This window comes from Panicum virgatum, chromosome 9N (assembly GCF_016808335.1).
Source record: "Panicum virgatum strain AP13 chromosome 9N, P.virgatum_v5, whole genome shotgun sequence".
Lineage (NCBI taxonomy): Eukaryota > Viridiplantae > Streptophyta > Magnoliopsida > Poales > Poaceae > Panicum > Panicum virgatum.
This window is the reverse complement of record NC_053153.1, coordinates 76,743,809-76,770,334: the sequence shown is the minus strand read 5'-3', so window position 1 is coordinate 76,770,334 and position 26,526 is coordinate 76,743,809. Positions and strand designations below refer to the sequence as shown.

Sequence of the window (26,526 nt, the reverse complement as noted above, 5' to 3'; positions counted from 1 at the left end):
CCTATATAACTCATCAAAAATTCTTTCACACTTGTGAAAGCTTCTAGGTCCCTAATTCGAGTTTTGGTAATTAATGACAACGGTTTGTGGATTAATAATTTCATTTGAGATAATGAGCTTAGGTTGTTGGATAGATAGCCGTACTATCAAGAGGGGTCATGTACTTGTGCTTGACGGGTCTTTAGTGTCATTTTGCTCAAAATGTCTAGATGCATGCATGAGGGCTAACGATGTTTTGAAAAGTTTGAAAAAAGAACTAAAGTTTGAGTGCTGACTGTCTAAGTGCGGACAGTCCGCCCGTGGGGTGCGGACGGTCCGCCATACAATTTGAAAATGTACCAGAGAGGCTGTTTGCCTCTGGTGGGGGTGAAAAATGAAGGGCGGATGGTCCGGCCCAGGTGGGTGGACGGTTCCCCCCCTCTAACTCAAATTGTACCAGAGACGTTGCATCTCTGGTTGGGCTGATGGTCTGAACGGCGAACGGTCCGCCCCTGGGGCGCAGACGGTCCGTCGTTCAATTAACTTTTGTACCAGAGACGTTTGCGTCTCTGGTGGAATTTAAAGTTGAACGGCGGACGTTCTGCCCCTGGGCATGGACGGTCCGCCGGTATTTTTCAAAAGTGACCAGAGACGATTTTCGTCTCTGGTGGTGTGGAACTTTGAACTACGGACGGTCCGCCCCTAGGGCGCGGACGGTCCGCCGGGGCTATAACGGCTAGTTCTAACACACAATCATTGTACTCTGACTCGCTGGTTTATAAGGGCGGACAGTCCGGTTTTTGAACCGCGGACGGTCCGCGATTACGTAGAAAAAAGTGTAACAGCTAGTTTTTGAGGGGATGTCTATATATACCCAATGCCCGGCCATTGGGAGGCTCTCTTGGCCATTTGGACTACTTTTTTGACACATTAGAGCTGAGCCATCCCTCTCTCACACATTCTTACTTAGAGATTGCATTCTTGTGAGTGTGAGAGCATCCTAGTGCATTGCATCAAGAGTTTGAGCTTTGTGGCACTTAGGAAACTTCAAGCAATCGTCATCGACTTGTAACTCTTGGGAGTTGCCGCTCCCTAAACGACTTGGAGAAGTGGATTTCGTGGAGCACCTCCAAGGAGATTGTTGAGGAGCCCCGATTTCGGTTGTGAGAGGTTTTGTGCTCACCTCACCGGAGTGGTGAAGAGCAACTCTAGTGGAATCGAGGTGTGGAGCGGTTCCTTGATTCAAGCCAGCTCAAGATCAAGAGAGTTCTTGATAGAGGAGCGGTTGACTCTTGGAATCCACCTCAATGTGGATTAGGGGTGACCGGCAAGTCATCGACACCACGGGATAAAATCTTGTGTCAAGCTCGGTTATCTCTCTTGCTCATCTTGTTTAGTTTATTTACTTTGAGCAATTTACTTTCCTAGAGATTGCAATTTATCTTGTCATCCTAGGTTGCAAACCCAAACTAGAGATAGTAATAGTGAGACATAGGGCTCTCTTGTTTTACTAATTAAATTTCTCTAGTGTTTGTGGTTTTAGTTTTTTAAACCGCCTATTCACCCCCCCTCTAGTCGGTGTTCTTGATCCTACAAGTGGTACCAGAGCTAAGTACTCCTTAAATTGCGAATTTAACCATCTTAGAGTAGAACAATAACTAGTGATAATGGTATTCATGTCGGGAAGCCACCTTTCTTTGATGGAAACAATTATGATTATTGGAAGACTAGAATGTCGGCTCATCTCAAGGCTATGAGTAGAAAGTTATGGAGGATTGTGAATGATGGATATGTTATCCTAGACACAAAGAATTTGACCCTCCTAGATGAGGAAAATGATGTGCTAAATGATCAAGGGGTAAATGTGCTCTTGATGTGAGTGAGTTTAATAGAGTCAAGAGCCTCACGAATGCAAAAGATATATGGAAAAAGCTCATGGAAATTCATGAGGGCACATCAAGTGTAAAGGAGGCAAAGTTGCATGTGCTCAAAGGAAAATTTAGTGAATTTGCCATGAAGAAAGATGAGAGTGTAGCCGAGATATTCAACCGGCTAAATGATATTGTGAATGAGCTCAAGGGGCTTCAATTTGAGGTGCCGGATGCAGATTTCAATCACAAATTTTTTAGAAGTCTTCTGAAAAGATATGACACCATTGTGACTTTGCTTGTGAGGTCAAATGTCTTCACCGCTACTCCCACACAAATATTGGGAGAAGTGCTTACTCATAATGTGTTCAAGAAATCTCAAGATGAAGCTCATGGTGGAGAAATTGATGAGAAAAAGAAAAGTGTGGCTTTCAAGGCTCAAGATAGCAAAAATGAAGAAGAAAGTGGTTGTCAAGATGAAGAATCGGATGAAGAGATGGCTCTCTTTGTCAAGAGGTTCAATAGAATGATGAGCAAGAAGAACTTTGGCAAGAGAGGACAATCATCAAGAAAAAAATCCTTTGTTGACAAGACATGCTTTTAATGTGATGAAGTTGGGCATATCATCATAAATTGTCCAAACAAGAAGAATGACAAGAACAAGAAAGACAAGAAAAATGATGAGAAGAAGAAAAAGAAGTTCATCAAGAAGAAGAAAAATGGTCAAGCCTACTTTGTTGAGTGGGATTCCGATGCAAACTCCGATGATGATGATGATGATGACAATTGACAAGCCATCCAAGGGAGTTGCCGGGATCGCCATCAAGGAGGCTCCATCACTCTTCTACACACCACATTGTCTTATGGCAAAGGGTGGTGCAAAGGTATTACAAGACAATGAACTTGAAGAATTTTCATATGATGATCTTGTAGATATGCTCACCGATGCCGGTGAACTTGTGATCAAGAAAAAAGAAAAATTGAAGGACTTGGAGTTGAAGTATGGTTCACTCCAAGCTTCTTATGAGGAGCTAAAGACCCCTCATGAGAATCTTAAGAAAACTCATGAGAAACTTAAGGAAGCTCACAACACCTTGCTTGATCACAAGGACAAGGCTAAGTTGAGCATAGGGAATAGTTGTGAAACTTGCAAATCATATTGTGTATCTAGCTCTACTAACCCCTCATGTAGCACAAGTGATAAGTCTTCTTGTGATGAGTCACTTATTGTGGAGAATGAAAAATTGAAGAATGAAATTGTGAAAGTTGGCAAAATTCAGAGCTGTCAGAAATTTGGTAGCGCGGACGGTCCGCGGGTAAGAGGTGGACGGTCCGCCGTTAATGAGATTTGTCACCAAAGGCTCTGCAGAAAGATGTTTCAGCCGCAAAAATATACCGCGGATGGTCTGCCTATGGATCGCGGACGGTCCGCTAGGTGCACCGGTCAGCTTCGGATACACCGGAGGTGGGTCCACTGTGCAAATTGCGGACTATCCGCCAAGGTCTCGCGGACGGTCCGCCCGTGTCAAGAAGGATTGTTCCAGTGCCAGTTCCTATGGGGTGATGTCTCAGACATTACAAAGGCGGACGGTCTGTCTGGAGGTCGCGGACGGTCCGCCCCTGCGCTGAAAGATGGGGTCGGCCAGACTTGACTTATATGTGGGTGTCTCTTTCTTCTTCCCCACCAAACCGACCACAACCACCCAAAAGGCTTCTCTCTTTCTATCTCAAGCACGTGGGGGAGACTTCGAGGTCAAGGGTGTTTGGCGTGATTCCCGGACGGTCCGAGCACATCCCCGGACTCTTCTTGCAACACTCCGTCATGTCCTCTCGGTATTTCATTGATTCCTATCCTTATGTTCTTGGATTTCATCATGAAAGAGGCTAGGGTTTGGGGTGTTCCGATCTGTTTCTAGACCATGGATTTGAGAAATCAATTGGGGAACTTGTTGCTGGTATTGAGGAGATATTGTGGCTAAAATTTGGTTAGCAGATTTGATCTAGAACTCAAATTATGGATGAATCAAGTTTTGGGGTGATTTTGTGTCTCCTGCGCATGAACAGATCCATCGCTGACGGTCCGCGCTAGGCTGGCGGACGGTCCACCGTTACACAAAATCAGCACAATGGACGCGGATAGTCCGCGGTCTTCTTGCGGACGGTCTGCCAGTATACAGATTTGCTGATTTCTGTTACTTTGTGATGATTTGTTATGCCACATCTCTTATACTTGAATATTTGAATCCTTATGTTTAATTCTTGATCTCAGGGCACCTCGGAAGATACAAAAGGCCACTACTTCCAAGATCAAGAAGGTCGTATCCTCCAAGAGACAAAGAGATAGCGATGACTCAGATGATGTTGATTATGCTCCAAATCCAAGTGACTTGGCTGCTGCATCATCAATTGGGTGTGTTGGAGATGATTCCTCTACGGAAGATGTTGAGGGTGATGAGAATGACGTCACTGATCTTATGGGGCTAGACCTTCCTAGCAGGCAGTGGACTACTGAGTCTTACTCACATGCAAGGTCAGTAAATCAGCTCAATGAACCAAGTGACACAAATATCCTCTATTTCAGCACTATGGTTCAACAAGATGCTTATTTTGGTCATATAGTCAAGAAAATTGTCTTCAAGCATCAAACCATAGACTTAGCCTATATGAGGTCACAGCCTATCATGTCTGCACTTGTTGATAGATTTGAGCACATGGGTCTAGCAAACTTCCTGCAGCATAGGTGTGATTGGAATGAAACAGTCATTCACCAGTTCTATGCCACCCTAGAGATTAGCATGGTAGAAGAAAAGATATGGTGGAAAACCGGAAAAGGGGTATATTATGCTACCTTTGCTCAGTTTGCTGCAGCTAATCAGTTAGACTATGATCTCATGAAGAATGTGCAAACTATGGATATTGTGATGGAAAATCCCTTGCCTAAAACTGATTATCCCATATACTATGAGCCTGCAAATGTGGGGATTGCCAGAATGTTTGGGGGTACTCAGGGTCTTAGACATCATCCTGCAGTAATTAACAAGATTGCTAGAGTCACATTTATGTCTAAGAGTGGAAACAAGGACAAAATTAGAGGTCTCTATTGGAATGTGATTTCTCATATGATGAATGGAAATTGAATCAATATTATTGCTCTTATCATGGATCAGTTGGCATATCTAAGGCTAAACCTTGAGATGAACCTCTATTTGCTCCTTACATCATGTCTATCATCAAGGCAAAGACCAGTTTCAGAGGGATCTGTGAGTGCAGGCACATTCCTTTTAGGCCTTTCAAGAATGACACAGGTTTTCTTCTGAGGCCCCTGACTCCTTTCCCTGGAGATGATATGGAGGAGGAGCATGATCAAGATGGCGATGATGGGGATGATGATGCTCACATGGGAGCAGTTGTAGCACAGCATGCTATGCCACCTCCACAGCCTCCACTATAGCCACAGTGGGCTCATCCAGCTGGATATTTTGATCCATACTTTGCATCCATGCAGCAGGGGATGAGTTCTCAGATTGAGGGTTTGGCCAGCCAGATGCAGAGTCAGATGAACCTTGGCTTTCAGAACATGCAGCAGCAGATGACTCAGCACTTTCATGAGAGCATGTTCCAGCCTATGATGGCTCGGATGCAAGGAGTTCAGGAGGATCTCCACTCAGACATAGCAGCTCTGGATTCTCGCTTTGAGGATATGCCGTCATCTGAGCAGTTTCAGTAGCTTGAGCAGAGGCAGCAGCAGTTAGAGCAGAGGTTTGACACCTTCAGTACTGCCTTCACTAGGTTCTCGGATCACTTCTACTCAGTTTTCCCGGCTCTAGTGCCGCCTCCAGAGTTTTATCCTCACCAGCCCTTCTACCCACCGCCACCGCCTCCACCACCGATGGACTGATCTTCTTGGCAATTGATGCCAAAGGGGGAGAAGGACAGCTTGGAGTGACGCTTGGATCTAGGGGGAGCTCATGGACTTCACATGGAGATTCTATTTGATTTGCTTCCGCTTGCTACTCATATTTTATTTGTGTCAAACTCTATTGCATTGCATGTTTATATTATTGTCTCGCATGGATTTGTGGCTTGAACTTGAACTTGGCTTGTAATGTGTGATGAACTTCGTTGGCTTGTAATACCCTTATCGTGTTTATGTTCATCCTTGTGGCTTGTTGAGATTGTGCTAATCATGATAAGTTCATATCATATATATCTTGTATGTTGTATTGCCTCGATTTCCACTTGTAGGGGAAACTCCGTCAAAAATTTCAAATTTCATATATATGTGCTCTTGGTTTTCATTCAAATTTATAAGCCCATATCAAGGGGGAGTTCTCTCTACTCATCAAACTTAGGTGAATCTATTCATATCAAATTCTGAAATTTTCAAGAAAAATGAGTAAGTTATTCCAAAGTTCAATTCCAAGTCTACCTTATGCCTTGTGTATAAAATTGACTTGAATTATTTTTATCACTCCAAAATTAGTATTGTCATCAATTACCAAAAAGGGGGAGATTGAAAACATCTAGGCCCCTAATTCGAGTTTCGGTTATTAATGACAACGGTTTGTGGATTAACAATTTCATTTGAGATAATGAGCATAGGTTGATCCACGGATGAAAAGGATTTGATTGTGATCGTATGAAGTTTTGGAGATAATATGCAAAGCTCGGGCTCAAGGCAAAGGTATCAAATAGGGCTTTTGCATTTTACCGGTCATAAGGCGATTAGTGGATGAAATATGACCGAGTTTGTTGGATAGATAGCCGTACTATCAAGAGAGGTCATGTACTTGTGCTTGACGGGTCTTTAGTGTCATTTTGCTCAAAATGTCTAGATGCATGCATGAGGGCTAATGACGTTTTGAAAAGTTTAAAAAAGATCTAAAGTTTGAGTGCTGAATGTCTAAGTGCGGACAGTCCGCCCCTGGGGTGCGGACGGTCCGCCATACAATTTAAAAATGTACCAGAGAGGCTGTTTGCCTCTGGTGGGGGTGAAAAATGAAGAGCGGACGGTCCGGCCCAGGTGGGCGGACGGTCCGCCCCTCTAACTCAAATTGTACTAGAGACGTTGCCTCTTTGGTTGGGCTGATGGTCTGAACGGCGGACGGTCCGCCCCTGGGGCGCGGAAGGTCCACCGGTCAATTAACTTTTGTACCAGAGACGTTTGCGTCTCTGGTGGAATTTAAAGTTGAACGGCGGACAGTCCGCCCCTGGGGCGCAGACGGTCCGCCGGTATTTTTCAAAAGTGACCAGAATCGTCTCTGGTGGTGTGGAACATTGAACTGCGGACGGTTCGCCCCTAGGGCGCGGACGGTCCGCCAGGGCTGTAACGGCTAGTTCTGACACACAATCATTGTACTCTGACTCACTGGTTTATAAGGGCGGACAGTCCGGTTTTTGAACCGCGGACGGACCGCGATTACGCAGAAAAGAGTGTAACGGCTAGTTTTTTAGGGGATGTCTATATATACCCAATGCTCGGCCATTGGGAGGCTCTCTTGGCCATTTGGACAACTTTCTTGACACATTAGAGCTGAGCCATTCCTCTCTCTCACATTCTTGCTTAGAGATTGCATTCTTATGAGTGTGAGAGCATTCTAGTGCATTGCATTAAGAGTTTGAGTTTTGTGGCACTTAGGAAACATCAAGCAAGCGTCATCGACTTGTTACTCTTGGGAGTTGCCGCTCCCTAGACGGCTTGGAGAAGTGGATTTCGTGGAGCACCTCCAAGGAGATTGTTGAGGAGCCCCGATTTCAATTGTGAGAGGTTTTGTGCTCATCTCACCGGAGTAGTGAAGAGCAACTCTAGTGGAATCGAGATGTGGAGCGGTTCCTTGATTCAAGCCGTCTCAAGATTAAGAGAGTTCTTGATAGAGGAGCGGTTGACTCTTGGAATCCACCTCAACGTGGATTAGGGTTGACCGGCAAGTCATCAACACCACGGGATAAAATCTTGTGTCAAGCTCGGTTATCTCTCTTGCTCATCTTGTTTAGTTTATTTACTTTGAGCAATTTACTTTCCTAGAAATTGCAATTTATCTTGTCATCCTAGGTTGCAAACCAAACTAGAGATAGTAGTAGTGAGACATAGAGCTCTCTTGTTTTACTAATTAAATTTCTCTAGTGTTTGTGGTTTTAGTTTTTAAACCGCCTATTCACTCCCCCTCTAGTCGGTGTTCTTGATCCTACAACTTGGACACATCAAAAGTAAATTTTTCTTCTTGCCGATTTTTGTGAATCGGCTTAAGAGCAGAACAAGTGAAAGGTTTGGCTTGAGATGGCCAAACAAATTCAGCAGCATATACATCATTAGGATCATCGTCCGAACAATCTGAATTGCAATCTAAAGCATGCACACTAGAACGATGATGTCTATGAGACTCTTGAGACTCTTTGCTTCGGCTTTCTATAGCCAAAAATCTCTGATACACTTGAGTAACATAAAAGAAATCATAGCCCTCTAATCTTTCTTTGATATGAGAGCGTAAGCCATTAAAAGTCAAATAAGCTAAATCTTTTTCTGCAATATTTACACTAAAGCATCGGTTTTTTGTATCGTGAAACCTTCTTATGTAATCATTGACAGATTCATCACGCATATGTCTAACCGATATCAAGTGAAACAATTTAAGCTCATCATGCTCACAGAAAAAGTGCTCATGGAACTTCTGCTCTAATTGTTCCCACGAGCCAATGGAATTAGGTGCCAAAGAAGAAAACTATGAGAAAACAGTTCCAGTTAGAGATAAAGAAAATAAACACACTTTCAACTCATTTATTAAACCAGCTTCTCCTAATTGGGCAAGATACTGACTAATATGCTCTAAAGTGCTCCTAGTATCTTCCCCACTGAATTTAATAAATTCAGACAACCTAAAACCAGTAGGGTATGCAATCGAATCAAACGAAGTAGGATACGGCTTTTGGTATGTGCGAGTCTTGTTTCTAACATCCACTCCAAAGTTTTCTCTAAGCAAGTTGGCCAAATCATTCTTATAATCAGCAAGCAGTTTATCAAAATGTCTCAAAGAATTTAACTGTGTGGATGTAGACACTTAGCACTGGTTTGAAACAGAATGACCGGACAGACTGGTCGGCGCGACCGGTCTGACCAGCTGAGGGGAACTGGTCTGACTGGACTGATAAGTTAGTCTGACCGGTCTCTGCCGGTTTTGCCAACATTGCACATATCGCTCAAAAATCTCGTTGAAGATAGAACCGATAGGTGGTACTGAGTTCCTGGGGGGTGTTGGTGGCATGTACGGAACGAGTTTGTTTGTTCGGCTAATGTTGGCCGAACCAGGGAAGCTCGTAATAGGATCAGTATATATAGGTGTTATCGTTTGACCACTAAAATAATTCATCGGCATCCCATATTAGGGTTGATTCACAGGAGATGCTGCCGATGGTTGAGGAACATAAAATTCAGAAGTAGCAACAGTAGAAATAGATGGAGGTTCATCGGCTATCTCTGGTTCCTTACCAGCCGATTCTCTATTTTTAGAATTAAGCCAATTAGCCCAATGCACATCGCGCTCAGCTAGCAACTTCTGAACTTGATCTAAAGTAACACCAGAAGATGGAGCACTTGCAGCAGGTGTTACCTCAGTAGATGTATTCGTGGAGGTAGAAGGGAAGTTGATCTCTTTGATCTTGGTGACTTTGCCTCATCGACAGACCTTGATGCTCGCAAGCGCCACTGGTAGATCTTCTTCATCACGCTTCTTCTTGCGCTCCTCCAGCATTTGACGGACCTCCTCAGGAAGATGCTCGTATGTCGCAAGAATGACATCGTCCTTGTCGATTTCAGAAGTAGAGCCCATCTTCGGTGTAGATTAGATCGGTTTTGTCAACCAAGATCTTTCGTCCCCAGCAGAGTCGCCAAAAATGTGTTGACGCCTTTTACGGATCAACACACGAATGCGCTAGGTCGCGCGGCGCGAGTACGAGCTCGATGCAGCGCCTCCTGCGTGGAGCGGTCAGACCGGTCTAAGGGACCGGTCAGACAGGTCGCCGGGGTGAATCAGCGACGACCGACGAACGCTCGCCCGAGAGGGACCCCGTCAGGGCAGGCGCGCGTAGGGTTGTTCTAGGATCAGCAGGCCACCTAGAACGTCTTCAAACGTCGCGTAGACAATGGAAGAACAGCAGATGAGGTTTGGAAAAGTTAGGGTTTGGAGAAAAGATAAAGACGATAAAAAGTAGTAATTGTATTGTGTTCTGATCAATTGGATGATACTCAATCGGCCGTGTCCCTTTATATTTATAGGGTGGGATGGATTTATCCCGCAAAGAATCCCTTTTACATATCTAATTCTACAAAAAATTATAATTACAGTCGGACTCCTCCTAGACCGGTCAGACCAGTCAGACCCACCGGTCAGACCGGTCGGTCTCTGTCGGACTGACCATAGTGCCCCGACCGATCAGACCGCTCGGTCAAACCGATCAGACCGGTTGATGCTAATTTCGACTGTCAACACGCTCCTGGATGAGCTTCCATCCCTACTGGATTGGATGATCCAGGATTTCATCACCCTAAAGCAAGCCTAGAGGCTTCTTCTACCGCACTACCGCAGCCGGATCCATAGTGCCCCCTAAACTCCTACATTTTTTTACCATGGATGCACCACGATTAAAAGCTGAAGTTGTCTAGAGATTAAAGAAAACTCTCTAACAATTATCCTGGATCCGCATTGCTGTCATCTGTCTCACGGCGGCCATGGCACTCGGCTGATGGCCATGGACGTGGCTCTTTGATAAAGAGGTAGTCAAGGACAGTGTCGTCCATTCAGGTAGCTTTGCTTAAAATTGGATAAAACATTAGACTTAATTTTCTACAGCAAATTACTATGTTGATTAGCGTTTTTTAGCAAAGATAAATTTTTTTAGTGGTCCTGAAAAAGTACAAGACAAATTGAACTTTATGGGTTCATCTGAAAATGATATGACCATAAAAATTTGCCAAACTCCTTTGTCACTTACAGATCAGATCAACCTGGTTGATCTTATCTTATAATTCAATAACCATGCACTAATGAAGTGTACCCACGAGGCCACAACAACAATCAAAATACACGCTAATGCTGTTAAAATAGACTAAAATTTTCACGTCAAAACTAATCAGCAGCTAGCTAGGAGCCACACGTGCTCGGCCTTCTCGGTCACACAGCAGGTAGAAGCCCAGGACTGCTAGGCTCTGTGCCTGTCCAGCAGCACTAGTGGCGGGCCTGGTTCCAGAGCTAGCTCGCTTGCTGGGCCGGTATGGTATGGCAAGGCAGGCAAGCAGCCGACGTAAAGAAAATTGATTAACAAAGTAAACAGATAATTACTCGAGCGTTAGTTAGAAATTCCGTTTCTCATTCAGTCGAACTGAAAGGAACTTCAAACGAACTGGGAAGATTGTACAGCACAAAATAAATGGCAACCAAATTTTCTCAACTGCCTCAACATGTTATATAGAACCATCACATTGAACGGATCCATAAACAACACGAACGGAAATGCTACTTATACCACATCTTCGCAGTCTCCTCTAGCAGCAATGTTGAAAACAGAACAGGGGCACAAGTTCAGCTAGAAAGCCCTAAACAAAAGTGTTCAATGCATAGCTGTAGACGATGCATCCTGATTTTGGGCATTCATACTTTGGAAAAATTCCTGAATTCAAGATGCATCACAAAGGGAGGGCCTATGCCTAGTCCCAGCCCTGGGCGGTGGGTTGTGCTGCTGGATCCCAACCAGCCGAAGCAGCAACAACCGGAGGAACAGCACCCTCCACAGGTGCAGGAGCCCCAGCTGGATCCCAGCCTTCTCCAGTAGGAACTGGAGCTGCAACGAAAAAAAATGAGATTATGAGAACAGTGTTTACCACAAACTTGTACATGAGCAACTCCCAGCAGATCAAATGGTCTGGACTATAATAACTTCCATTTGAACACAGGGTACATTTCAGCAAAAGGGTTCCATAACAAAGATGATGAAATTTTCAGCACATACCTGGAGCAGCACCCCACTCGGCACCAGTGCCACCAACAGCAACAGGCGGTGCAGCAACATCAGAGGTCCACTGGTCTCCACCACCCCACTGATCAGCCGCTGGGTAATCAGTGATAGCGGCAAACTCAGGGGCAGCAGCAGCTTCCTCCTCCTGCTCCTTTGCTTCCTCAGGGTCTCTGTAGAAGAACAAATCAACCTGCAAACAACATCATCACATAAGAATGCTAAGGGTGATAAAAATCTGCACACATTGCATGGCCAATGGCATTTTAAAAAGCATCCTAAGATTGCATACCATGACTTCCCACTTGTGCCCAGGGAGGATAGTGCCCCTCATCTGCAGAACCATCCTTGCCAAGAGCCAGAACAGGCATCCAATGCTGTTCCTTCCCTTGTTGTTGGCTGGGATGCCGATATCGACATACCGCATGGGGGAGTCAGTATCACAGAAGGCAATGGTGGGGATGTTCCCCAGAGCAGACTCCTTGATCGGCTGCAAACAGTTACAAATAAAAATTAGTTCACCAGCACAGGCTACTGCATGATCCAACAAATGCACATCTCAGGACTTTCAAATCGAAATGCTCTTCACCTGGTGGTCAGTCCTTGGGTCGGTAAGGATGAGCAGCCGAGGCTCACTGAAGGACGTCTGCAGCTGATTGGTGAAGGTTCCAGGGGTGTGCCTCCCGGCAATAGCATGGGCACCAGTGTACTGCGCGAACTTGAGGACGGCGCGCTGGCCGTAGGGGCGGGCGGACTGGACAATGATGTCCTGAGGGTTCTCAATGGCAACGATTACCCTCGCCGCCAGCTGGAGCTTCTCCCATGTCTTGCCAAGGTTGATGATGTAGATGCCTGATTAAAAAAAACATCAACAGGAAGGCATATCACAACAAGGCACTACTTGTGAGTTAACTAGGGTGCTAAATAGCACATGGCAACGCAGATCACAATCAATACTAGTTTATCATTCCTCATACCGCTACAATTTTTTTAGTGAGATGCGGGAGACGCACAGCCCCAATCATTGAACAAGGCAAAACCATTTAAGCGTTTACAGAGATATACCGCTACAATTGGTGACAAGAACATCTATTTCTGATAAATGCTAAAAATCTTAGCTTACGATACAAGCACGGTGGCACGAGCTCACGGCCTATCTACGCATGAGATCTCATGGCAGGAACATAGAGCTGCAAAGGTTGTTTACATAGATCTACATGGGGAGGAGAATGATCCGTACCGTCAGTGCGGCGCTTGAAGACGTAGCGCTCCATCTGGAAGTCGCAGTTCTTGGTGCCCAGTTGGACGTCGGCGGCGAGCATCATCTGGATGTCCTGCTCCTTCTGGGACAACGCCCGCGGCGCGCCTCCGCCTGCCGCCGCCGCCATGGTGGATGGGTATGCAAGGGTTTGGTGGTGGCCCGAAGGGGAGGAGGAGAGGGCTCGGGCTATGTGTCTGGGAGTGGCGGCGCTAATGGGAGGAATGGGAGGAGAAGAGGTGTCTCTTATATTATGCGGCGCCTCAAAACCCTAGGAAGCTTCTGCAGCGACTCAGCGAGGAGATGCGCGTTGGGCCGTGCCCAAACATGGGCCTACTCATTCGTCGGTCCATCATACTACTGTTTCTGTTTTTTTTCTCCTTTTTCCATATGAGTTTCAAAACAAATTATCTCCCTGGTTTTTAGTAACGGAATTAAATAGGAAAGATTTGCTAGTGGACATCGTTAAAACATAGCTTTTGTCAGGACCACTAAATAATTTTATCTTTGCTAAAAAAACATTCTTCAACTGTAGTAATTTACCACAGAAAATTAAGTTTAATATTATATCCAATTTTAAGCAAAGCTATACCTCAATGGATGGCACTGTCCTCGACTATCTCTTTAGCAAAGAGCCACGTCCATGGCCATCAGCCCCGCTAAAACCCTAGGAAGCTTCTGCAGCGAGGAGATGCGTGTTGGGCCGTGCCAAAATATGGGTCTAGCCATTTGTCGGCCTGTCATACTATAATTTCGGTTTTTTCTTCTTTTTCCATATGAATTTCAAATGTAATAAAAAATGAATTTCAAAAAAGATTATCTCCCTAGTTTTATGGGATAAAATATATCCCACCTTTAGAGCATCTCCAACAATCGTCCTAAATTTTTTTTGGTAAGGGCTCCCTTTATTTTTTGAGGACTAGCTTTTTAACCTCAACTCTAGCAGGGGCCTTTGAATCTCATCATCTTCTTTCGATCTAAAGGGGTCCCATTTGTTAGTGGATGACTCTATAGGAGGAATAGAGGGTGAAGAAAGAGATTTGAAGATCTCCCTAAAATGGAAGCTTTAATAAAAAGATCTCCCTAAAATGGAAGCTTTGATAAAAGGTAAGATCTGCTGAAGTGTGATTTTTTTTATTTCGTCTTCCAATTTTGAGATGAAAAGGTCCATTTAAAGGATTTATTGGAGTTGCTCTTATGATGCATATCTCCAATACTGCATATTTTTTATTGCAAATAGCTGCAGTGCAAATCCTCCTCAGAGATGTCTTGCAAGAATGAAAAGCTAAATAATAAAAAAATTAAAGATGAATAGCCTGTTGCTAATCAAGCAACCTTTCAATCTTGGTTGGCAAATCTTCAAAATGACTGTCCCCGGCATGCGGCGGCACGCATTGCTTGCACAAAGTGATGTCGGTCCTCCTGTTTCTGTCGCAGCGCGCAAAACCTCTTCAAATTTTGAAATATGAGCAGCAGCAGGTTGAATTTACCGATTCACCCCAGTTTAATCGGCAAAGCCAAATCTCACCTGCTCCCGTTGCCTCGCATGCACACGCTTTACTGCTTTAGCACAGTCAAAAGCTTGGCTCACTCTGACCGCGTCTTGTGGAACTTGGCGGCCGCATGCATGGCACCACTCGCTACGTAGCACACGTGGACGCGCCTCCTGAGCGATCGGCGCGGATGCAACGGCCTCCTGAACGCTGCCGTGTTCGACGATGCATGCTTCGATCTGATGCATGCCGAGTTCCTTCTCTGATCCAGAGGCGAAACCCATGATCATCGGAGTCTGATCGCAGGAGACGAAGCGGTGGACAAGGGAGGACTCACCGCTAGGCGATCCATGGCTACGGCGCCGGCCGCAGCTGTGATCCCGGACGGGCGGCGGAGCAAGGGGTCGGACTCGTCGTCGTCGCCGGTGACGACGGCCATCTTCCTCTTCTTCTTCGTCGTCGTGGTCGGCGTCCTCGTGTCCGCCCGCTGGATCACCACCACTGTGAGTGCAGGGTTTATATTTCCCCTCCTCCCCGTATTGCAATCGATCTCAAATTGGCTTCATATTAGTTCCTACACAGATAAATATGTCCCAAACATAAGAAGAAAAATATGTTCGGTGCATTTCATCTATCATTTTTTCTCCGATTAATGCTAAGATCAGTCAAGGCCGTCCTTCCTAGGCACAAATTAACAATTAATTCAAAATATGTGCAGACTCATCTGTCAATCACGAATCTGGATCAGTGGCGCTCAAAGCCGGTAGGTAAGCCCCATCCATTCTCTCTCTTTTTTTCAAAAATTTTTCAATCGCCCAGTGTGACCTACCCTTAAAGAATTTGCAACGGCGTAATTCATATTCATATATTCATTACAAAGGAATGTCTGAAAAAATTGGGATTTTTCATTTCTTATCAGCATAGTCACTTGAATTCGATGAAGTATTTTTCTTCTTTTTTTTAAAAAAAAAGTGAGCTGGTTAGTGTGGATCATCGTCTTCCTCTCCGGCTCTCCCTGCAGGCTATCCTGACCACGACGCATACCACCTCTATTCCGGCTATCCCCGCCGCGCCGCCGCCGCCGCGGGCGACCTACTCCCTCTCCTGCTCGGCGCCGCCGCTTGCCTGCGACCTGGACATACCCAGCAACATCTCCCAGACCCTCGACCTCGCCCTCTCCCCCAACGCCTCCTCCGCCTCCGCCTCCGCCTCCACCTGCGCCGCCATCCCCGACCCACCGCCTCTCCCCGCCACCGCCAACGCCTCCTCAATCTGCCCCACCTACTTCCGCTCCATCCACGAGGACCTCCACCCATGGCGCGCAGCGGGGGGCATCACCCGCGCCATGGTCGACCGCGCACGCGCCACCGCCAATTTCCGCCTCGTCGTGATCCGGGGCCGCGCCTACATCGAGCGCATCGCGCCTGCATTCCAGACTCGCGACCTCTTCACTATCTGGGGCATCCTGCAGCTGCTCCGGCGCTACCCCGGCCGCGTCCCCGACCTCGACCTCATGTTCGACTGCGTCGACTGGCCCGTCGTGCACGCTGACCAGTACCAGGGGGAGAACGCCACCGTACTGCCGCCGCTCTTCAGGTACTGCGGCGACAACGAGACGCTCGACGTCGTCTTCCCGGACTGGTCTTTCTGGGGATGGTAAGCAGCTGATCTTACCTTCCTGTTTCTCCACCACAAAATTAGTTATGTTTCTTTCATGCATTGGCATGGTTATATACCAGTATTCACTGCGTTCCTTGTTGATAATTGTGAATTCGACGAAAACCAATTGCAAGAGAACAGTTGCATTTCTGATTGTGCTTTTACCTTTTAGGGGCTATCAAAGTGAAATTGTTGTTGATAGTCTGTTCATTTGTGTTTTGATGTTCAGACAAAGGCACGACCACTTAATTAAATGTCTGTGATGACTGATGACAGGCCTGAGATCAACATAAAGCCATGGAATGCTCTGCAGAAGGAATTGAACAGTGGCAACAGGAGGGTGAAATGGATGTATAGGCAACCTTATGCTTACTGGAAAGGGAATCCAGATGTGGCAGCTATAAGGCAGGAGCTAGTTAAGTGTAATGTCTCCAGTGAGCATGATTGGAACGCACGTATTTACAAACAGGTACTTTGCTTTTCTTTATGTTGCATTCAAGTTAAAATTATACTTGGAGATACTGTAATGCCCATTGGCTTCTAACAAATTAATTGTTCAATTCCATCCCATAAAATGTTTAAACCTTCATATTTAGTGGACAATCATTTTTCACTGAAACAGTTCGGGTAATGGTGATTCATCATTGATTAGCTAGTTCATTTTCTCTATCATTCAGGATTGGGTCAAAGAGATCAAGGCAGGATACAAACAATCAAATTTGGCTAGTCAATGCATCCATAGGTTTGCTTTTTCTCTTGCAGATAAGTTGAAATTTATTTTGTTCTGTCAGTAATGCTGACCTTCTTTCTTTGGGAGACAGGTATAAGATTTATATTGAAGGATCAGCATGGTCAGTTAGCGAGAAGTATATTCTAGCTTGCGATTCAATGACACTAGTGGTTGCACCAAAATACTATGATTTCTATTCAAGGGTGCTGATGCCCATGCAACATTATTGGCCAGTTCGGGATGACAATAAGTGTAGCTTAATCAAGTATGCTGTTGATTGGGGCAATTCTCACAAACAAGAGGTATTTATATGACTTTATGTGTCAGTAATGAAGTTTGCTACAGTATACCATGGCATACTCCTGTCTTGCTTATGTGAGTGAATAGAAATTTGAAATATGTTGCTTATAAGATACATTATGTCCTCTGAACTCTGGAGATATTTTACTGTCACCTGTATTAATCAAACAACCGTGGAGCGTGGAGTTAATTCAACATTTTTTGTATTTTTGCTGCGCTTGCTTTGATATATTCTTTGGTTAAAAGCATGAAACTTATGATTATAACATAATATAACACAACGGAGAAATGCTGGTCTTATATACTGCTCGATTCACTTCGATTAAAAATATTGCAAGCTTAAATTTTGCTGGCAAATGCTTCCTGGTATCGTGCGGAATGCTTGTCTAGTCTGATTCCACTTGATTTTCACTAGTAATGATCATATTGGAGTAAAGAACAAGCCTTTTCTTCTATAGAGAATGTTTTGTTATTTAGTTTTGTAAAAGGTTTTGCATCTTTTGATAATAACCACGTTCATGTATATCTCTACGTCAAATATAGGCACAAATATAGGCACAGAGAATAGGGAAGCAAGCAAGCAACTTCATTAAAAAAGAGCGCAGAATGGACTATGTATACGACTACATGTTTCACCTCTTAACTGAGTATGCCAAGCTCCTAAGGTTCAAGCCAACCAAACCACCTGAAGCTGTTGAGATCTGCTCCGAATCTTTGGCTTGCCAAGCTATAGGCCTTGAGAAGAAGTTCATGGAGGATTCCATGATGAGGTCCGCCAGTGATGCTGGCCCATGCGATCTGCCACCTCCTTTCAGCCCTGAGGAATTCAAAGCCCTACAACGTAAGAGAGAGAAGACAATGAAGCAGATAGAAACATGGGAGGAGAAAGCTTCCAAGCCCGTGGATAGCAAGACCAGAGTACATGCATTTCCCTCGCAAAAGAAATTCATATAAATTGAATGGTACATACCCAAATTTTGTAGTGGTAAATCACATGTGTTTCGATGATGATGATCATCATCATGATTGAACCAAATGTGTGACATCTAGTGTAAGTCACATATGGTTTTAGTTCATCTCTTCATTGTAATTTTATTTTGTTGACTTAGAATACCTTAGAATATTGTCGCAAGGTAGTCTGAGAAAATTTTGGAACAAATTCCTTATCTCTACAGATGTTTCAGAATTCAGACTCATGCTTCCATCATACAATGTCAATGCCCAGCATGGAAACACCCTGAGAAAAATTTGGAAGCAAATTCCTTGACCTCTGCAGTATGTTTGAGAACTTAGACTGATGCTTCCAGCATACTAAGTCAATGTCCCGCATGGATTCACCGTTATCAGATAGTACTGCACATAACATATTCCTATCAATTGATATGTTGTTTGAAATATCTCCAGGTCTGGGACCTGTTGCAGGAGGTCGAACTGAGACGCTGGACGTGCACCAATTGTGTCACTGCGCCTCTGCAAGTTCTCGTGGCTAAACAGACAAGACTTCAGGTCCTGGGCAAACGAAAATGAAATTTCACTACGACTGATGGCAGTGGCATATTTTTCAAATACATCAAATTCAAGGAATATTTCTGTGAGTGCCGTACGAAATTATATTTAACTTTTTTTTTGCGGTCGGAGCTGCCTCCAGTTTCATCATAATTGGTTCGGAAGACACGGGTTTAAAGAACCAGTCTTCTCAGAAACATTATCGGCAGTATCACAAGCACAGGTAGCATTAGGGCAGACCAATCTGATAAATGAATAATGGCATACACCATTTTGACAAACGGGGCATTTCGGTAGAGTTACGGAGTAGGCACCATCAGTTGCAAGTACTAATTAACCCCAAAAGAGGTATACCAAAATAATCTCAAAATGCAGTACACCACAAAACAGAAGATACAGGTGCTTAGAGAAACTTCACTCCCTCTGAGTTATGTAAATCTCTCGGTAAGATTGAATCAGCTAAGGACAGGGAATATGCGTGTTACATGCTCAAATGGAACAGTATCAGCTGTGTTCTTCTTGATCTCAGGGTGATTGAACTCGTTGCGCGGAAGAACAATCACTTGAGACTGTCCACCCTTCTCAATCACCCAACCTGAGTTCGTGGCATGGTACTCCAGAAACTTGTCCAATGCGAGGCCTTCAATGTTGATAGCCTGTAAAGAAAAGTGGCATGTTAATATCAAGAAATAATCCAATACCATGTGTAAACAAAGCACGACCTGGATGACCACAAACTCATGAGTATGCTACAATTGACATCAAACATATTCCCACCAATTGTCTAATATGCTTCGTACATTACCGGTGTCAAAAAAAAATATAGCGATACTTACTAAAGAACTTGAAGCATTTACTAAACAGAGCAAATGTTTTACCTCCGCAAGAACAGGCCTAGGAACTTTCTGGTATGTCAAGGAAAGCAGATGAATCGCATAGGTTTGGATAGCCTGCTCAAATCCTGCACATAATAATATGTACCATCAGAAAAAATAGGATATATAGGTCAAAATGAATATCAGCTGCCCTCAATGTCATCGAACTGAACATCTCTGAATAAATACATCCATAGAAAATTGCCCTCTGGTGTTCCTCCAATACATCGAACCCACATAAAATGAGGTCGCCACACCTTAATAAGGCTAAGGTAAATGTTACAGCCCAGGACCAACTGGGCTCGATAAGCAGTCTGTTCAGACCGAGAGTATGGGTACTACCTACCAAAAATGAACAAGCAACATCCTTCTCCCTCAATTATCCCCAAAATCTCCTCTCCCATCTCTTGTAAGTAATGGCCTTCTCCCTCAATTATCCCCAAAATCTCCACACCAATCTCTTGTAACATATGCTCATAGCAGTAAGACACCTTAAGATTAAGAAAACACGAGGTACCATGCACTTAACAACAAGAGAGGGCAGGTACGCAAAATAATTTGCTATGTCATGAATATGCAATTCTATGCTAAATGAACACCAATGATGAAAAGCACCAGCACCCAAGCTAATGATAGGAAAACGAAAAGAATAAGGTCTACATCATTTTGAACTTATGGGAATCCATGTGAAATTAAAATTTTAACATGCCTGAGGATTCCTCTAGGAATTGAAACCCAGATTGATGCAATAAGTTAAGGTCACTTCAAATATGTGACAGACAATGCATGTCTTCAGTTCTTGACTCCATGGCTTAAGAAATTATTTACCTGGAACAACTTCCAATATGTGGCGGTTCTTTGCTGCTTCATCCCAGAACTGACGGAATCTAGCAGTCTGTAAGTAAGTTAATGGATTTAGCAATAGATTCCACGATAGTTTTTTACATTTTGTTATATGTAGAAAAGTTAGACCAAGTATTTACCTCCAGGTAGTGAGAAAGAACTATCAATGTCTTAAATTGCTCCTCCATTTGCTGAAACAAAGGCGTGGAACAAGTGAGCTAACAAAACATTTCAAGTGATCCACACAACAATGAAGCACAAAAAAGGGGCAACAGGAACCCGTATGACATCTGATACATTTAAAGATCAATCTGTTTCAGGAAAAAAATCCAAGCTCCCACTAATTGCAGTATATAGCTCAAACATGGTTGTGGGGGCCTCTTTAGCACGTGTACAAAGATAAGAGACCATGCACATTCATAATGAATGAACCATCAATATATATTGTACATCCCAGGTTTACACAGCATGTCTGATAATATATTACTCACTAAAAGGGAAGGATGCGATTTCTCATACCACATGTTCAGGGATTAAGAACAAGCACAGACTGAAGTCAGGGGCTGGCATTGCCATGAGAGCCTGTCAACAGAACATCATGGACAAAGCCATAGTCAGAAAGTGAATCAAAATATGCTACTGATAAATAAAATCAATGCAACCATTAGATGTTATGACCTTAATCAATATGCGGGCTACAATCTGTATGCTCATCCTTTCTGGCTCAAACTGCAGAAGGAAACCATTATTAAGAAAATTTATAAATGGAACCACACTATTGGTAAAAATTGGTTTCACTAGGGAATCATTGTTACCTGGTACAAGCGAAGGAGGCTGAGATTTGCATCCAAGTTATATGTTTGAGACGAGACCTAAACACAACAACAAAATAAAGACTCAAGCATTAGGTAACTAATGTTGTAATAAAACTAAGTGTAGAACTACAAGACGTGTACGAATTTGGAACCTAAAGTTTTTTCAGCCAATCGATTGATTGAAGCAGTTCAATCTATGGGTATCATACACTAAAATTTTTATTTAGCGACAGCATGACCACTGACCGCATAGCATGCAAACTGAAAATGGCTCTTATAATCATTAACATATCTGATGGGTGATGATCACAGATTTATGCACGAGACACAATGCTTAACATCTTATAACAGTGGTGGCATTCCTAACCTCCCATTATGATAATCAGAACAGTCCTCTTTTTCAGTCACCACACAATCCCTTACATGCAACTCCTATAAAGTGAATATATATGCTAGAAACTCCTGTTGACCATAGATCGTAAAGAAACATGCTCAGTACATCCAGTAAATTCACAACTAGTCAACTGCCCAGCAAACAAATACACTACAAGCCGCCCGCAAAGGTGGAAAACATTGTTAATTTTCCATGCACATTAAAACAAGACGATGGCACCATTCCATGTGTCGAAGCTGCGCTGTTACCTAGCATCCGACAAGCCCCCGATTTCGCCGACGTTCAACGTGAACAAGAGAACGCTCTATTCATTAGCACGAATCAAAACCCTCGCGGGAAAAAAGCAGAAGCATGAGCATCCGGTGGCTAGGGTTTACCTGCTCGTTGACGAACTTCTCGAGGTCGTTGAGGATGTCGGGGTTGTAGGGATTCAAGGCCACGAGGTCCTCCACCGTGTAGTTCTCCGCCGCTTGCTCGGTCGCCATCGCCGCCGGTCCCCAGAAAAACCCGAACCCTAGCTAGATCTCGCGCGAAACCGTGGGGAGCTCGCGAGAGAGAGAGAGGAAGTGGCGGCGCGGAGGAGGAGAGGCGATGGAAGGGTTTTCGGGCCTGCGTGAATTTGTTATTTCGGTCCCTCGAATGTCCGTGTCCACACGTATGGGGGTCTGCGCTGCAAAATACGACAGGGGAAAATGCATCGGTGCCCAATTAGAGTTTGATAATTGCATAAGAACTCCTCTTTGATGTGAAGGTGATGAAATCGGTTGAAAAAATTCAAAGTTAACAAACGGGTGGCATAGTAGAGTACTAGAGTAATAGTAGTATTTCAATGTAACTCCGGGTGAGCAAAGGAGACCGGACCGGCAGTCAGTTCCAGATCCTACGCCGGCACCGGCAGCAAGAAATCGACCAAATCCCAAATGCTAGACGGATGCTACGGCTACTCCAGATCGGTCACTTCCTGGGGCTACGATGATCCACTGATTGCACGCACGAGAAGAGCTCGCCGAATTTACCGTGTCCGATGATCTCTCCATCAGTCTAAGCTCTACTTGTTTTTTAACTAAAGAATTATTCCGGCCTCGAACATCCACAGGAGAATGTTTACAGCTAAGTCTATAAGCTCTACCCATGCTTTCTAGACAGCTTTCTGCACTCATAGTGTTAGAACAAACCAGGCACGCTTTTTTTCTCAATCCAGAAGTTGACGCGGCTTTTTACCTCTTTCATTCCATTTTAGAATAAAAAAGCATGATAAGCTTTGTCCGTTATATTCAGTTTGATCTCAAATGTTATTGGGTTGGGTATTTCCTGGACTGGTGGCGACGTCCGTGTTCCTTGGAGTGCGACGCCCTGGCTGACCTGCCCCTAGATGTCTGGAAAGATGTAATTTTGATTATTCTTTGGCAAATCTGGAAGTCCCGTAACTGTATGATTTTCGAGTCTGTCATTCGGTCTCCAAGTGATGTAACCCGCTTGATTGTAAAGGAGATCGACCACTGGAGTCATAGATACACTAAGCACCACCACCAGATGTGGGCATGGCGTGACTATATCGGCTCTTGTCTCCGACTCATGTAATCTCCCCCCGGTATGCCGGGTTATCTTGTATGCTCTGTGCCTTATAGCAATGCAATTTGATTAGTAGGTGGGGGACCCCCCCCCCCCCCCCGAATTCCTCAAAAAAAATGTTATTGGGTTCTCGGTTTCTTAGCTAAAAAGCATAAACAGTGAAAGCAAAGGTCAAGAACAGTACAGCAGAACAGAGTTTTGCCTTTGTACTTGAGCGTGTTTTGTACATGTTAAATACCCCAACATTTATTACATCATAATAAAAAGGACCCTCACCGTCTATATCACCTCCTGAACTTTTCAAAATCGATAAAATTACCCCCTAAAGCGCAGTTTTGAAAAATCATAATAAATCACAGAAAAATCATAAAATAGAAAATTCAATTGTGTTAAACTCCAAATAAGAAGATCTACACAGTGAACATATAATATGGTGTGTTTTAGTACATTTTTTTACGGCTATGAAGAAAAGCATAGATCTAAAGCTATAGAAAAAAATAAACTAAAGCATATCATATTATGTGTTTGTTCTACTCATTTGGAGTCTAACATAATTGGAGTTTCTATTTTATGATTTTTCTGTGATTTACTATGATTTTTCAAAACTGTTTTAGGGGGGTAATTTGACCGGTTTTGGAAAGTTCGGGAGTGATATAAACTGTTTCATAGGTTGGGGTTATATATTCCACCCTCCATAAGTGAGGGGGTTATATAGATTTTTTTCCTAACAAAATGCCCTTGATTACCCGGAATATTCGAGGAATATTTTGGGCAAAGGGTCATTCCCCAAAGGTTGTATTGTATAATTTGTCTACCTCTACTGAAACGTGGTCTTCACGCCACCCCGAAGCTTTGGAATACGTTCGGAGAGATCTTCGGATCTCTTCCGCCTCCTACTGGGGTCATGCTAACCTTTGGCAGTCTTCATGTCCTTCGGGTCTCGAACGCCACCTTCGGGGGTCATGGCTAACCTTCGGCAGTTTTCGTGACCTTCTCTTATACCTTCGGGGGAACTCCGATCTCCGAGGTGGCGATCCCGATTGTGCTTGCAACTTTTTTACCTAAATCTTAGAAAATCAGCAATGGTTGAGGCACCAGTACACAAAGTAGACCATTAGTCAAGCATGGTACAAGGAAAATAGTGATCAACCAATCGATCTTAATTTGTTTTTTGAAAGACCTGGAACATTGTCCAGCATGTATTGATAAGAAGGAGAGAGTTTACAGCAGCGCCAGTGGCGCCAATTACAACTTCCCTCTAAAAACAGGATGTTTGGAGGGCCCTGTGAAACAAAGACTAATTACTCACTAAAGATGCTAATCGATCTTAATACCCAGAGCAAAGAGAAATTTACAAGCCACCATTTTTCATAAAAGTATACAGCTATGTGGATCGGAGATAAACTTTCATGGAAGTCAACATCTTGATGACTAAAAACAACACAAGAATTCTAAGGATAAACAAAGACATTAATCTCTCAGCAGGACCATCACCGTAGATGCTGGTGTACATAATTTTCTGAACAAAGAGCACACTGTAATCAAAGTGGGGGCTGAAATGGTATTCAAAAGTGAACTGTTTGTCACGCCCTTCATCATGCCTCTCAGCTTCATTTTTACACTCATCAGGGCTGAAATGGTATTCAAAAGTGAACTGTTAGTGATCAACGAAGCATAACATTTGAAACCAGCCGGACAAGCTGCCTCTCGCGTGTCTCGAGGTCTCTCCGCAGGGCAGCAATCCCCTCCATCTGACGGCTGCATTCGGCGATCAGCGCCGCGTACTGCAACGCCCCGGCCGCTCCGTTCATCTTCAGTTCCGGCACGATCCTCTCTCCGTGAGGACCCTGCTGTGTGATCAGTTCCTTGATCCGCGCCAGCGTGCTCTGCACCGCCTCACCGCCCATCGCTGCAAATTAAAGACATGATGGCAACGCCGCCATTGTTTCAGTGGATAGCTAGCATTCAAGTGTAACTGTGCAAGCATGCTGTCACGAGGAGATGTTGTTGTTGCCTGAACGGTGAGCGTCGTCGGAATCGTCGTCAGCATCCATGGTGTCGTCGTCGGAGACGGCCGGCAGGTTGAGGTCGATGGCCATGGCCGGCGCCGGCGCGGTCCGCCTCTGGCGGCGGCCTTCGTCCAGGAGCGGGAAGTTGAGCCGCGCGCTCTTCCCGCGGATCCGGCGGGCCTCGCGGTCGTACGCCCGGGCGGCCTCCTCGGCGGAGCAGAAGGTGCCGAGCCAGGCGCGCCGCCCCTGCCGCGGGTCCCTGATCTCCGCCGCCCACCTCCCCGACCGGCGGTAGCGGACGCCCCTGTACTTGTTCACGCGCGGAGCCGGGCTCGTGCAAACGGAGCGCCCTGAAACTGACAGCTGCGCGTGTGATGCACGGGAATTAACACAAGGGAAGTGAGCACATTTTTTTTTTCTTTTTGTTTTGCAAGCGAAGCGTGGTTGAGGTTGTCCAGCCTTGTGATGGTCTGATCGACCGTACCTGCAGGAGAAGGGGCAGCCCTGGACCTGCGGCCGCCGGATTCCGGCGAGGCGGCCGGAGACGGCTCGTCGTCGTCCACGAAAAGCTGGAACTCGGCCTCGAACTCCTCGTCGTCGGTGACGGTCTCGAGCTCGTCGACGTCGGCCGCCTTCCTCTTGCCGCCGGCGGTGGCCCCGCTGTCGGCCGCCGGCCAGAGCGTGGCGACCGTGAGCGGCCGGTGCACCCGCGCGGGGACGAGCTCGGCGAGGATCGCTCCCCCGCACATGACGTATCGCTACGTTTCCTTGGCTGGAAGGACGAAGCTTGGCGACGCGGGAGAGCGACCGAGGCTGTAAATAGAGGAACAGGGGTGACGTGGGCTGTCCAAGACTGTGGGCTCGTCTTCGTCGCCGCTCCTCCGGTTTCTCCTAATCTTGTGGGCGCTCACAGACTCCGGGCTTCATGAGTATGAACAGATAAATCGCTATGCTGACACGACCACAGTGGGTTGTTGATACTTTGCGATACTGGGTTGCGATACCATGGGCTCTTTTCAGCCCACGGAGCCATGGGCGGCTGGCTGGTGCGCGCGAGTCTACTTCTCCACTCATACAGACTTGCAGGGTCCCGTTGGCCAATGTCAGAACAGAATCTAGAGGCGTATCATCCTCCCTCCGTCATCCATGCTTGTATAAGACCGTCAGAAATGCCCCCTTCTGCAGAAAGTGTTGGGAGCCCTTCGGTTTGATGCGCACACGCA

The 26,526-nt window shown here is 45.1% G+C and overlaps 4 protein-coding genes across 5 annotated transcripts; 1 reads left to right on the top strand and 3 right to left on the bottom strand.

Moving 5' to 3' along the window:
• Nucleotides 1-11,252: 11,252 nt before the first annotated feature.
• Nucleotides 11,253-13,340, bottom strand: LOC120688282 (40S ribosomal protein Sa-2-like). Its single transcript, XM_039970536.1, has 5 exons — nt 13,090-13,340; nt 12,439-12,701; nt 12,142-12,339; nt 11,847-12,042; nt 11,253-11,678 (listed from the first exon to the last, which is right to left on the bottom strand). The coding sequence occupies exons 1-5, from the start codon at nt 13,235-13,237 to the stop codon at nt 11,545-11,547; spliced, it is 939 nt and encodes a 312-aa protein (XP_039826470.1). The 5' UTR covers nt 13,238-13,340; the 3' UTR covers nt 11,253-11,544.
• Nucleotides 13,341-14,924: 1,584 nt separating this feature from the next.
• LOC120689848 (O-glucosyltransferase rumi homolog) lies at nt 14,925-18,479 on the top strand. Its single transcript, XM_039972275.1, has 7 exons — nt 14,925-15,103; nt 15,319-15,363; nt 15,622-16,256; nt 16,536-16,728; nt 16,937-17,001; nt 17,081-17,291; nt 17,845-18,479. The coding sequence occupies exons 1-7, from the start codon at nt 14,951-14,953 to the stop codon at nt 18,241-18,243; spliced, it is 1,701 nt and encodes a 566-aa protein (XP_039828209.1). The 5' UTR covers nt 14,925-14,950; the 3' UTR covers nt 18,244-18,479.
• Nucleotides 18,480-19,024: 545 nt separating this feature from the next.
• LOC120689847 (eukaryotic translation initiation factor 3 subunit K-like) lies at nt 19,025-22,364 on the bottom strand. The gene is made up of 8 exons (XM_039972274.1): nt 22,100-22,364; nt 21,329-21,385; nt 21,192-21,242; nt 21,033-21,095; nt 20,654-20,704; nt 20,499-20,565; nt 19,674-19,756; nt 19,025-19,451 (listed from the first exon to the last, which is right to left on the bottom strand). Exons 1-8 carry the CDS (start codon nt 22,205-22,207, stop codon nt 19,251-19,253), a joined length of 681 nt encoding a protein of 226 aa, XP_039828208.1. The 5' UTR covers nt 22,208-22,364; the 3' UTR covers nt 19,025-19,250.
• Nucleotides 22,365-24,457: 2,093 nt separating this feature from the next.
• LOC120689846 (ethylene-responsive transcription factor 1-like) lies at nt 24,458-26,109 on the bottom strand. 2 transcript variants are annotated; one of them, XM_039972273.1, is made up of 3 exons: nt 25,788-26,109; nt 25,309-25,653; nt 24,458-25,203 (listed from the first exon to the last, which is right to left on the bottom strand). In XM_039972273.1, exons 1-3 carry the CDS (start codon nt 26,050-26,052, stop codon nt 24,959-24,961), a joined length of 855 nt encoding a protein of 284 aa, XP_039828207.1. In that variant the 5' UTR covers nt 26,053-26,109; the 3' UTR covers nt 24,458-24,958. The 2 variants fall into 2 exon arrangements, with proteins under 2 accessions (XP_039828207.1, XP_039828206.1); XM_039972272.1 differs by having other exon boundaries at nt 25,309-25,659; nt 25,788-26,108.
• Between the last annotated feature and the right edge of the window lie 417 nt (nt 26,110-26,526).

Bases quoted from the DNA above. Each gene is read 5' to 3' on its own strand.
- LOC120689848 (XM_039972275.1), top strand. From the start codon at position 14,951: ATGGCTACGGCGCCGGCCGCAGCTGTGATCCCGGACGGGCGGCGGAGC. The intron at 15,364-15,621 runs GTAGGTAAGCCC...CTCTCCCTGCAG, and splicing joins ATCAGTGGCGCTCAAAGCCG to GCTATCCTGACCACGACGCA. The intron at 16,729-16,936 runs GTACTTTGCTTT...TCTATCATTCAG, and splicing joins ACGCACGTATTTACAAACAG to GATTGGGTCAAAGAGATCAA.
- LOC120689847 (XM_039972274.1), bottom strand. From the start codon at position 22,207: ATGGCGACCGAGCAAGCGGCGGAGAACTACACGGTGGAGGACCTCGTG. The intron at 21,386-22,099 runs GTAAACCCTAGC...TGTTGTGTTTAG, and splicing joins AGAAGTTCGTCAACGAGCAG to GTCTCGTCTCAAACATATAA. The intron at 20,705-21,032 runs GTATGAGAAATC...CCTTTGTTTCAG, and splicing joins TCTTAATCCCTGAACATGTG to CAAATGGAGGAGCAATTTAA.
- LOC120689846 (XM_039972272.1), bottom strand. From the start codon at position 26,052: ATGTGCGGGGGAGCGATCCTCGCCGAGCTCGTCCCCGCGCGGGTGCAC. The intron at 25,660-25,787 runs GTACGGTCGATC...CGCAGCTGTCAG, and splicing joins GGCTGCCCCTTCTCCTGCAG to TTTCAGGGCGCTCCGTTTGC. The intron at 25,204-25,308 runs GCAACAACAACA...TTTAATTTGCAG, and splicing joins CGACGACGCTCACCGTTCAG to CGATGGGCGGTGAGGCGGTG.
- LOC120688282 (XM_039970536.1), bottom strand. From the start codon at position 13,237: ATGGCGGCGGCGGCAGGCGGAGGCGCGCCGCGGGCGTTGTCCCAGAAG. The intron at 12,043-12,141 runs GTATGCAATCTT...TGTTGTTTGCAG, and splicing joins GGCACAAGTGGGAAGTCATG to GTTGATTTGTTCTTCTACAG. The intron at 11,679-11,846 runs GTATGTGCTGAA...TTTTCGTTGCAG, and splicing joins CGAGTGGGGTGCTGCTCCAG to CTCCAGTTCCTACTGGAGAA.